General features: G+C 39.9%; 1 protein-coding gene across 3 annotated transcripts in view; it reads left to right on the forward strand.

Annotated features, from left to right (window-relative positions):
• Positions 1-12,213, forward strand: part of LOC119889888 (plakophilin-3-like) — a 30,936-nt gene that overhangs the window by 15,026 nt on the left and 3,697 nt on the right. For all 3 annotated transcript variants that reach the window (XM_038700800.1, XM_038700802.1, XM_038700801.1), the window contains 5 exons: positions 4,459-4,623; positions 7,060-7,239; positions 7,390-7,543; positions 8,948-9,143; positions 9,550-9,637. In XM_038700800.1, the coding sequence (XP_038556728.1) occupies positions 4,459-4,623; positions 7,060-7,239; positions 7,390-7,543; positions 8,948-9,143; positions 9,550-9,637 (783 nt within the window). The remainder of the gene's footprint in view (positions 1-4,458; positions 4,624-7,059; positions 7,240-7,389; positions 7,544-8,947; positions 9,144-9,549; positions 9,638-12,213) is intronic.

The following is a 12,213-nucleotide window of genomic DNA, read 5'->3' on the forward strand; positions in this document are numbered from 1 at the left end:
AGGATCTCACAAATATATAGTCTATTTTTTTAAATGCTCATTCGTTTCCTAAAAAAGCTGGACACTGTAGTTTTTAGCAAACATTACTCAGGAGTAAGTAGTGCATTTGTTGGTGCTGTAGTGAGTGTTTAAAGCAGCAGGACAGTGTATGTGGGATTGTGTTAAAATAAACTACAGTGCGTGTGTTCATGGTAATGAAGGAACATTGTGCAACAGTGTGTTTTTAGTTGTTTTTGGACCACAATGGATCTCTGTGGCACAAAGCAAGAAGAAATATCAGATGCTGACTACTGCGTTTTTTCAAGATCTGTTGTAAATATATAATTATTTGGTGGTGTTATTTCAGCTGGCAGCTACACTGGAATTGCACTTGTGGATGAATAATTGGGAATTTTAGTTTGTTATATAGGCTACTTCATTGTGAGGTACAGGGGAGCTGCATGACTTGTCACGTACTGTAGGTGAACACTTCTTCTATGTTTGATCCATAAGGAAACTACTCACTTTCTTCTTCACTCATTGTGGTTTGGCACATTTCCATGGGCGTTGACTTGGGTTAGGAGCCCTGTCAACAGGCAACAGACCAAAATAACTCAGCAGACACTTGGATAAACCTTTAACCAACTGGCAGATGATTGATAAACATGCTGCTTCTGTTAAACATCCACATGAACCCTCCCTGCACCTGACTGGATGAACATGCCATGGAGGACGTGCTCAGTTTTAAGATGTGGAGGCTGTTCTGGAAATGTCAGATTCTATCAGTGGTGGGTAGAGTAAACAAAAACGCTACTCAAGTAAAAATGTGTGTGTGTGTGTGTGTGTGTGCACATGCTTTCAGTGTCCAAAACATAGGCCAGTGTTATCATTCAAAATAGCAGAGACATCTTGATTCTCCCCCTCTTGTAAAGGACCTTCTACATCTGGAGCATTCTCCTTATGTTCATCAGTGGCTTCAGGGAGTTTGATCCATTGTCAGTTGTTGTCCTGGCCACCTTCTCCCTGATTTGCATTAAATGTATTTCCTTTAATGATGCAGCTAGGGCATCGAACATGTGGGAGCCTTTAATGAGTGTGCAAGCCAGCACAGCAGGGCACCTTGCTGGTCTATCCAGCGACATGTGACTCCAGGGTAGCAACATGGCTCACAGCAAGTAATCACTTCACAGTCAAGCTCTCTTTGGTTTTGGCAGCTTATTTTAAGACCTCTGTTTTTCCTTTATACGCCTGGCTGCCTTCACATTTAACGTTACGTGAAGCCTTGTTAAAGTTGCCTGCCTTGTTGGGGATGAACTTGCTGTTGAAAAGAAAACAATACATCCATAAATAATACAGTATCATACATAGTCTGCCTTAAAAGTAGAATCACCATCACAAAGAAACAAGCCCCATGTTCAAATTGCAGAACCTTCTTATCCTACGTGCTGTAGGATATATGACGATGGTGAATAATTTAAATATTCCACACAGAACTGATGCCCTCTCCCAAACAGCCTGGCCTCTTACCCTTAAACAAGCTCTGTGAGGACTCCCCTAAACATCCTGTCTTCACTTTCTTCTGGGTCATAAACGGACCCCCGTCAGGACTCAGAGAGGACACCAATAAACGTTAAGTGACAATTGGCCAATTCAGGACTCTCACTAATCCACCCTCAGGATGATATCTGGACTTCATCAATAACCCAGACAGGGAGCAAGGAACAAAATAAACCAAATTTGCAATTCAGAGTCAAATGCCCATTAATTGATGTTTAACTAATACACCATCTGCTGCGCTGCTATGGTTTGCTGGTAGGGTTGGGCCGAGAGACGATGCCATTGTCCATTGGCGATGGCTGACAGACATCAGGACGTTGAGCCGGCATCGTGATTGTTAACTGTAACTGTAAAAATGTAACTTGTTACTACCCACACAGTACTTTATATAAACTCTTCAACAAAATATGATTCTAAATAAATTTGAGTATAAGAAAAGGTCATGCTGAATAGTGTCTTAATGAAGGTTTAGGAGTTGAGCGAGGTGAATTGGTGCTTCAGTTTCAAACAGACCATTCCCTATAGTTTGCTGTCAGGATCAACTTCAGTTCCTTTTCCTTCAATTGACCCTTCACTAAGCCACGCCCTGAATATGCAGCTGGCCAATCACAGCACAGCATAGGACTCGCTCTAACTGAAGTCCGACACTTTCATGGCTGCACTCCATTGACTCTAATACAAAATGTGTTGTTTTTTAGCTTTTTTTTTTGGCTGTATTTTTCCACGATATGGTCAAACGCTGTTCCTGGGGCACTTGTAATAATTACAGCAGCTACCCAGAGAGGTTGAAAGGAGAAGTATGATTTATTCCCTTTCCAAAACCTGAAATAAATCCACGTAGGATGTGGGTTGTTCCTAATGTAATGTTAGTTAGCTAACGCTAGCCTGAATACAACCCTTAAATACACCCTTAAATACACAATGCAAACCTTTCTGTCTGCTTCTTTCTGAGATCGCTTTTTCCAAAAAATTTGACAATTTCTCCAGGGAGTGCAGTAATAGACAGTGGCAGCGCCGTGATAAAAGCCTGACAGATCCGACAGTTTGTTAGACTTAACAAAGGGAGGCGTGGCGAAGGGTCAATTTTTCTGTCAATTCTTAGCGCACGCTAAACTTAGTAAAATCTAACCACCAGTTTCACCATTATGATGCAATTAAACTAGCTGAGGGATGACTCCCATACGCTTTAGTTCTTTCCTCTCCGAGATGATTATTCACTAAAAGGATTTAGATGGTTTTACTCAATAAATGAATCCAAGTAGCTCCACTTTTGGCAATCAAACATTAATGTTGAACATGGTATTTTAAAAATGGTTAAACAATAATGCTTTTTAGCAATGTGTATGTCAGTCAGTTTCCTGTTTTGGTCCTGGCTGAATTATCTATTAACTATTGGATTTAGTGCCATGACATTCATGGTGCCCAGAGAATGAATCCTAATCCTCTGACAGTACAAGACACTGCACAAAACACAAGCTGTCTACAAACAATGATTCAATCAAATGACCATAAAACTCAAAGAAAAGCACCAGATCATTCATTACTACACGACTGTTCCCTCTTTAAAAACTGAACTCAAACAGACCGTGACCGGGAGGTTCTGTGGGAGCTCCACATGTTGACTGAACTTGGATGCACCTTGTGTCACTGACCTAGAAACCATGAGAGGAACCGCCAGGTCACTGAGCACCTTAGGAGCCAAGCAATCAACACACAGCATGTTTACTTTTTTAAGAATGTGACAGTAGCGAGATCTTATCGGCTTCCCGTCCAAAATTTTAATTAGATGATTATACATCATCTTAATAGGCATGTTGCTGCTGCTTGTGGCCAGGAAGTTACACAATAACTTTAATGTGCCAAGATGGAATGCATGATAGTATTTTCAGCATAAAGTGATCAGTCTGAGACTAAAAGTATTTAAGTTTGTTTTTGCAGTCTCACTCACCATTTTAACATGTTTGGTAAAGTTGGTATATTGAACTTTGAAACATATTCAATCCATTTTTCATTCATATTTAGATTAAACTTATTAACTTATGATGAGGACTGAGCCCTGGAAGAAACGCAGACTGACACAGTAATATTTTCAAACCATGTGAAAACACAGGTGGGATACAAATTGGCTTATAGTTGCACATCTGATCAACTGCTCTTGACTTGAATGACTTGTCCTGTAGCACTACCATTAGCCTGACATTTGTGGTTTTAAGTGAAATGTCTCAACAACTGTTGGATGGGTTAGCATGACATTGGTACGTATGCAAAAATGCTGTTGCATGTTAGCATTTAGCCCAAAGCACCCAAGTATAGCCTGGAAGAGACTCTGTGTTGTTGTTGTTATACAAATGAAATAATAATTCTGAAGCCCTCTCTCTCTCTCCTTCAACCCAACTTATTGACAGTTGTCCCCCCCCCCCCAAGTCTAGGCTCTAAATGATTAATCATCACCACCTACGTTTCTATGCAAAGGTAACGCGGTTGCTTTCAGGGATTATTTGGTCAAGCTGTTTACATGAGCTATTTCCAGTGATCAAATCTCTGTATTGCCAACAGTTAACATCCCTCCTGATACAGAGAGATTAAATCCAGATCGCAGTGTGTTGTTTTCTGACATGTTTTCTCAATATTAAAATGTTGTCATTATGTGTGGTATTGAGTTTGACAAACCAATAGTGAAAACAAGAAGATGTTTCCTCAGGAGCCTGTTAAACATGAAAGTACAATAAGAATTCAAATCAGGTTTCTTACGATTAGAGGATGAGCTTACCAGCTTTTCCTACCCAGTTGTGCAATTTTCGGCATCCACTCAGGTTATTTATTTATTATTTATTTATTTACTGCTTTCAGCATTATCCACTGTCACCCTCCTCTTGTCAAACCCCATTTGTCTCCTCTCTCTCTGATTGTCTTTATGTTTAGGGTTTGGAGAATTCATTGTGTGTGATGAGGAATCTTTCCTACCAGCTGTACACAGAGCTCTCGCCCTCAGTCCGACTCCGCCTGGAGGGCCCAACAAGAGCCTCGGCCTCCAGGGACAGTGAGGCCATCGGCTGCTTTACTCTGTATAGCAAAAAAGACACAGAGGTAAGATTCACAGCTGTTGCCAGTTATTAAATGATCTGCCCCAATACTGTACATGCAGTTCCATGATAGTCACACATCCATTAGTTGTAGAGGTAGAGTTAGTAGAGGACGGAACAAAGCCAGGCCGCAGGCCGGCGTTGTCGACAGACACGGCCGTGCCCGGTGGAATCCACATGCAATGCTACCTGCCCAGCACCAAAGAGCAGAGAGACAAAGTTTGTGACTAGCTAGTGAACATAGTGGGGCATTTAACAGCTTAAAGAGATAGATATTGATCCCAGGAGGTGAAGGAGACAGAGACAGCAACTAATAGACTTACATTTGACTATTTACAGAAAGTGACCTATTATTACTTTATAAAGTTGTGTTTACAGCTTATTCCATTTACCCTAGTGGCCAAATAATCAATTAATACTGCTTTAAAGGTCTAATAAGGTCTCCGATAATCGAAATGCTAGATCTTAAATTTTGTTTAGAGTTAATGGCAATTAATGTAACTAGAAATTTTAAGAGAAATGATCAGGATGGTTATATTCAGTGATATGAAGGCAGAGTAGTCAAATCACATTATATACCAACCAAAAGAGTTGTTTTACATTTCATATGTATATGTTATCTTTTTTTATGTGTTTACATTACTAATCCTCTGAGGTGAACGTACGTTTGTCCCAAATGCATGCCAACTTTTAGATCCAAAGTTTATATAATCAGAAACATGTTGGATATTATGGCAGCCTGCCATAGCCACACCCATCACATCCCTCTGAGTGCATGTTTCTATTCCTGCTGCTTGGCACAAGACTGTCTGCTTGTGTCTGCTAGTGATTATCTTCGCTGTATGTCACTATCACTGTGCTAACGTCCATATTTAGCCAGATGACCAGTCTTCAGAAGCCCCACCATTGTCCAATGATTTTCATCTCCTCTTACTCCTTGGGCAACAAAATCCACTCTTAATGAAGGCTTTAATTGTTGACTGTAGTTGCTCAAAACAGTAAGAGAAAATGCAGCTTATGCATCTTTATGACCGCTTTAATATTCATATCCATGTTATTCTGTTTTGGACTCTTATAGACAACATAAATTTTATCCATCCAATTTTTGGTCCTGTTCGTTTACATGTCAGGGGACAAACTCATTTTGGCACTGGGGAGCTGCCTATATTGTTTGCTGGCTGTGTGTGAGCCTATAAAAAGTCAAGCTCTAGGTCAAGATGTTGACATCGAGCAGGTCAGGCTTCTTTCAGGTATCTCAGTTATAGCCAGCTAGTAAGTGGCCCAGCAGATAGAAACCCTAGAAGTGGCCTCAGGTCCACAGGGAGGATCCTTTTTCCAAAATGACACACACAACCAGCAGATCACATTACTCATTTCAATACACTAGGCTAATGGAGAGAAACCGTCAGGTCCACTGTATGTTCCTATTACCCTGAGGACAAAAGGACATGTTTAACTGTACAGTATATTACTTGTTTTTCCATCAGAAATACCAGCCAGATTACATGAAGGTGAACAGGGAGGACTGTTATCCTGCTTTAGTGGGGCCTGAGGAGAGTTATCTGTCCTTCCATCTGTTCATCATTCTAACACATTAATCAAGAGAAAGATATCTGGACAACTACTGGCTAGAGTGAAACCTGGTATGGAAATTCAGGGTCTCCTACCATTGGTCTATAACAAAATATGTTGAAAAAATGATGGCCAATTGACTGTGTGCTAAACCCGTTACATGAATATACTGTGTATATTGTGCATTTACTGTAAGTTCATATTTAGGACACTTTTTACAAGATTCTCCTTTTCAAATGACTCAGCTGGAAATATTAAATAAGTAACCCGGAGACAGTTTGTTCAACCCACTAATGGCTATTACATTAGCTTAATTAACTAGCCATTTAGCTACAGCTGATCCAAAAGCAAAAGTTGTAATTTCAGCAAACAAAATTGATGGCCGCTGGCGAGTATTGAGAAGCTGCTTTGTCTGTGTGAAGAATGAATTTTGAGTGGTAAATTTAACCTCATTGTAATATGTGCCGTGCGAGAACAGGAATCTTGGCGAGCAAAGCAACAGTACAAAAGTGGGGCACAGGTCAGTAAACCATCACTTGCCATGAAATTTGCTGTGGAAGTAATGGTCCCCAGATACTTTGGCCTGTAGCGCCACCATCAGGCCAAAAACAGCATATCAGACAGTTTTGCCTTTAGAATTAATGGCAGAAATGGCAGATACCATTTTGGCTTGCTGTTTGTGCTTGCCCACACATCCAGCCTGAGTGTGTCCATCCTGATGTGGGTGTGTTTACAGGACGCACAAATTAGGCAGCTGACGTGAGAGAAAACTATAATGTGTATATGATGTGTAGCCAAAACAGAACATACTATATGTTACTAAACAAAAATTTAAAAGGTTCTGTCTCTTTCACTTCCTCCACTGCAGCGTAACCAGAATCTGTCCATACTGTCTGAGGTGTCCCGGCAGCCTAGTGGAGCAGAGTGGCTGTGGCACCCTAAGGTGGTGGGACTTTACAAGCTTGTTTTGCAGAACAGCGACAGCAACTCCAGCAGCCGCGAGGCTGCCATAGGAGCCCTGCAAAATATCACTGCAGGAGAGGGCAGGGTAGGGTTCTCACACAAGAAAGAAATACTATTCATGTTTATTCATATCACAAAAATGAATCTTGTCTTGTTATAGTTTTTTTTTTTGTTTCTTTGTAATAAAATTTTTCGCCTAAAAAAAACTCCTGTGCTCCATGCCCCTCACTGCCAGTGGCCATCAGTGTTGAGTGGTGTGGTGATAGAGCAGGAGAGGATGCTGCCCATACTGCTGGATCTGTTAGACACCAACAGTGACGTGGAACTGAGGCCTCTGACCGGCCTGCTGAGAAATCTGGCCAGACACTCCTCCAACAAAGACCACATGGGTAAGACGCACGCTAGGATTGCTTAATCGCAGTTTGAATCCAGACTTCTTTGGGCTGGAAAGTCTCTCTGTGTGTAACATCTTTAAAGTTGAACTGAAGTCGAACTCTTTTAATTAGTGTACATCCTCTCATGTTTGTGTTGATTTGTAAACCAAAGGGAAGAAGAAAGTTTTATTTTTCTGCATTGACAGAGCAGCCAACATTAGTGTACTCCAAGGGTTGTAAATGTATGGTTCTGAATGACAGTAGTACTATGATTATATTAGTTCAATATCGGGTGCTAACAGTTCATAATTACGCTTCGGTTTGAACAGTAGCAGACGATTTATTTATTTAGACAGGCCCCCTCCTTTGTATACAGTGAACCAAACCCAGCACTGAGTGTGTGGGAGCTGCTGTTGACTCTGCAGGAGTTGAAATAACATAATACAACAATAAGTTCCATCTAGTGAGAATCAGTTAGTCAGCTAAGCTAGTGACTAGGGATGGGAATTACGGCTCTCTGAAGTGAGCCGGATCTTATGGCACCTTTCCTTTTGGAGAGTTTTTGGAGACTCTTTGGGCTCCCAAACAGCTTTTCATTTATTCCACTTCTGCAGGTCACTGCTTAAGTTGCATTCTTTCTTGTAAGACATAGATTTGCAAGTCATATTGATTAAAAAATGTGATATGTCAAGAATAACTTTCCTAGTCGTTTAACAAAAATATCTAATGACAGGCAACTTGTTTGCGACCGACGCATCACTACTAGTGACATGTCTCTAGCACCGAGTATCAAAAGTTGTAATCAAATGCTTGGGCACTTTCTTAGTCTCTTATTTATTCTTAGTTTTGCAAATTTTAGACTGCTTACTTACAAAGTTTTTGTACATCAACTTGTTTGTTAAGACACCATCCACCACATTTGAAAACGGTTTTCTTTTATAAGATAGAAGTAGATATTAGTTTTAATGTTGATATCGAAACTCTGTTATCATATCAACTGTCACTGATCACAGAAATGAAATGAAGAAATGTTTAATAATTAGTGCATTTAAATAGATTTACTACTAGTTTAGAGGCAATATATTAAATATTAGTTAAATAAAATATATTGAATGACACGCTACATTGCTTCATTTTCTGTTTTGTCATACCGTCCTCAGTGTGCCTTTTCAGATGGACTCTTCAGTCAAGTGGAAAATTGGTAGCCAAGGAGGAACTATTATAATAGTTATTATAATAAATTATAGTTCCAGCTGAGTAGTACTCGGGATTCATGATGAGTTAACTGAACTTTATGTGTAAAATTGCCCCTTTCACAGTCAGTATGAGCCTTAGATTATCTGAAACACCAAACCCGACTTTCAAAAATTACTGAAAGGTCAGATCGTTTATCTACAACCACCCACTTTGTGCTTGCAGCTAAGAACATGGTGAACGTTCTCGTATCCAAGCTGCCCAGTGATGGCTTTCAGAAAACGCCACCGAGCGAAGTGGTGGTCAACATCTGTGGAGCCCTCAATCACCTGGTAATCTGCAGTTCCTTGGCAGCCCGGGACATCTCATACTTCAACGGCCTGCCGAAACTGGTGGGCATCAAAACATCCCATGATAACAGGTTGGACTGACTTCTACTATAATCCTCAAATATCAGTGTAGAACAGTGAAAAACAGCTGCTGCTTCAGAAAGCAGGGTGAGCAAAAAGTATCAACTCACTAATAATGTTAAAGTTATGAAAACTGTTTTTCTTTATGCTCCTTACAGTTTCTTTATATCTTTATAAGTCCTACAATCTGTCAGTTACACCAAAGCTACGAGCTCTCAGTGACCTCTGTTTCCTGTTTATGGCATTGCTCTGCAGCTGTTACTGCTCTCCCCTCCTCACAAAAACATGAACTTTTGCTAATTTGCAGGTCATTTTAGGGTGTTTTACCATTGGGTTTTGTTCTCTGCTTATGCTGTGGTATTTCCTTCTTGTTAGTCCTCCTTATTTCTAACTGCCTGTCTCTTTGTTTTGGTTTAGCTCTGGGAGTCTCAAAGCTGCTAGAGCTGCCTCAACTGTCCTCTGCAACATGTTCCAGTACAACAAACTGCACAAAGACTACAAACTGGTGAGACACAACAGCCGCAGATACCAGCAGACGTTATACTGTGCAAAAGCAAAATAATCAAATCAAATCAAATAGAGCATACAAAGTAGCTGCAAACAGGCCAAAACACAGAGAAAAAGATTAGGGCTGCAACGATCTTATTTGTTCTTGGTGGTTAACAAGTCGAAAAAACTATATTACAACATTCAACACATACAACGTTAGCATTCATTTGGAGGTGTGTTTGTGTCTACCTCACAAAGGTACTGAAAGTCCAACATTTTGAGATGTCCCCTTTTCTTAGCAGCATTCTTACATTATAAAAAAGTTTAAATCCCCAAATAGCTTACGTTCATCAGTAAAAAAAAAAAAGTATTACACTCACTAACAAAGTGAGTTCACAAAAACTTCACAAGAGCTAGCTCAAAGTTCAGCTCACACACTTTAGAATTTAGAATTAAGTTCACGTCCCAAAAAATGAACTAGTTCACATTTATTTCTTTTTTCCTTTACTAAATGCTGTGAGTTTGAGTTGGTGGAGGAACTTTTGGGACTTTCCGTGCCACCCTTAGTTAGGGATTTCTTGTGATCATCATTCACTCACAGATATTTCCCAAGCCTGGTCGGATGCTTCAACTCGATATGTTGTTTCAGATTCATTGCCGATCTGTGGCCCATCAGATTTTGTAACCCAAATGGGAAGTTATGCCCTCAGGGCTTTCTGCCAGAAACAGATATGTTCAGTTCACCTTTCACCAAAAACATGAGCACATTCAATGACCATGGATTTATCAGCTCTTCTTTGCCCCCAAAAAAAGATGCCAGTTACGTCTGGAAACAAGGTGGAGGTGAGCAGAGTTTGAAAACAATAAAGACACCTAAATGCTCTCTAGAGCTGAGGGCAACTGCAGCGTTGAGTGATAATTGTTGCGTTCGACTTGGACTGCAAAATGATCAACTAATGTTGAAATCACTGCACCTTTCAACCAACAGAATTAAAGGTTGTGTTGTATTCGCTACTTCATCGTTGTAACTAAACCCGGCTCACATATTCTGTTTCACTCAGAAATACATCAATGGGATTAAAAGATACTGACCTCTGTTTCCCTCACTTAATATGCCATAGAAATATAAATTTTCCATGAAAACATCATGTAAAAACTTTCAGTAACTGCATAACAAACCTAAAAACCAAACTTAACTCCACTCTGGGTTGGTAATCTGTAAACTCTAGCCACAGCTAGCCTTCACTTTAACTAAATTTAAATCCAACCATGAAGGAGAAAAAATAATTCTGTGCATTGTCCAAAAAGGAACTTAAGCTAAATATAAAAACAAGCTACTGATTATAAAATGACCCAAAAATGTGTATGCACCAATCAGTAACTTTAACAACTTCTTGACACAGTTTCTTTTAGTATTTAATTCTTTCCTTGTTAACATGACAAAAGAGGATGGAAAACTAAATCATGCCTGCAGTACACATGTGCTGCCTCAGCAGCGATGATATTATTAAGTCCAGTTGATCTACAGGAGAAACAGATCTGAAAGCAACACAGAAAGCCTGAGAGCTGCACTCACTTATATTCTGTTATGTTTATATATTATGAAATGTCACCAGCCAACAGAATTTTGTGTTTCTTTTTACATAGATAAAAACATTTCCACCATAAATTGGTGCAGAAACCTTCACCAGAATGCAGCAAATGAAGTGTTTAATCATCAAAATTTCCTGGGCGAGGTCCCCCCATAGTCCCCGCTCATATATCTCAACATTGAGGAGATCTTTAAAACACTTTTTAAGCATCTTTTCCTCTCGATCTCGTGAACCTTATATTGCATATCGTGATGTCTCACGAGCTAAGTGTCTCTTCACACCCCTAATCTGAGCCCCTATGTTCCCACCACTTTTCAACACAAAGTGACGCCCTTAGTAGGTTACACATACTTTTCTTGGATGATGTGTATTGTGTAAAAAGGTCATGGTTGCTGATTGTCGACCCCCAAAGACAGAACCAAAAACAGCGGCGCACTGTTAATATGGTATTTTATGTTGCTACTGTGTGAAGGAAGACTTGATCCTGAAGTTAAATAGAGAGCAGAATGTGTGGGTGTTGGCTGACACTTTTGTCTCCACCAGATGGTTTTCTGTTTTCTATCCCACTTGACCTCCACTCCTCTCTTCCGTTTAGTCCTCTTCCCCCTCCATTGTTCTGAAAGCCTGTATCTTGTTAGCCTTCTGCCATGCCTTATCTGGGAATGCAAATGCAAATATTTTTCTGTAGCAGATAGAAATTAGATGTAGAGTTAGTAGTGCTAAAGAGTTACGGTGACTCTCAATACATCAAATTATATTCTATAATTTCTACACACTGGCAAACCATCAGCAGGATTCAGAAAAACAACCGTGTTAACAGCAGGTCTGAAGTATCTAGTGACTTTTTATGATGCACAATATGTAGACAGTAACTACTGTTGTGTTATTGGTTTGATAATCCTCCTAAGAGTTTTTCATGTTTATGATTTAAATCTGTATTATCTGATGTCTGCTTGTAAATCCAGTATACACTCTCCTTTTAGTTGTGTTTTCCACCAAA

The sequence above is a fragment of the Micropterus salmoides genome, unplaced genomic scaffold (assembly GCF_014851395.1).
Source record: "Micropterus salmoides isolate LMB-PRFRI ecotype aquatic unplaced genomic scaffold, ASM1485139v1 Ms_hic_scaffold_6, whole genome shotgun sequence".
In the NCBI taxonomy this organism is placed as follows: Eukaryota; Metazoa; Chordata; class Actinopteri; order Centrarchiformes; family Centrarchidae; genus Micropterus; species Micropterus salmoides.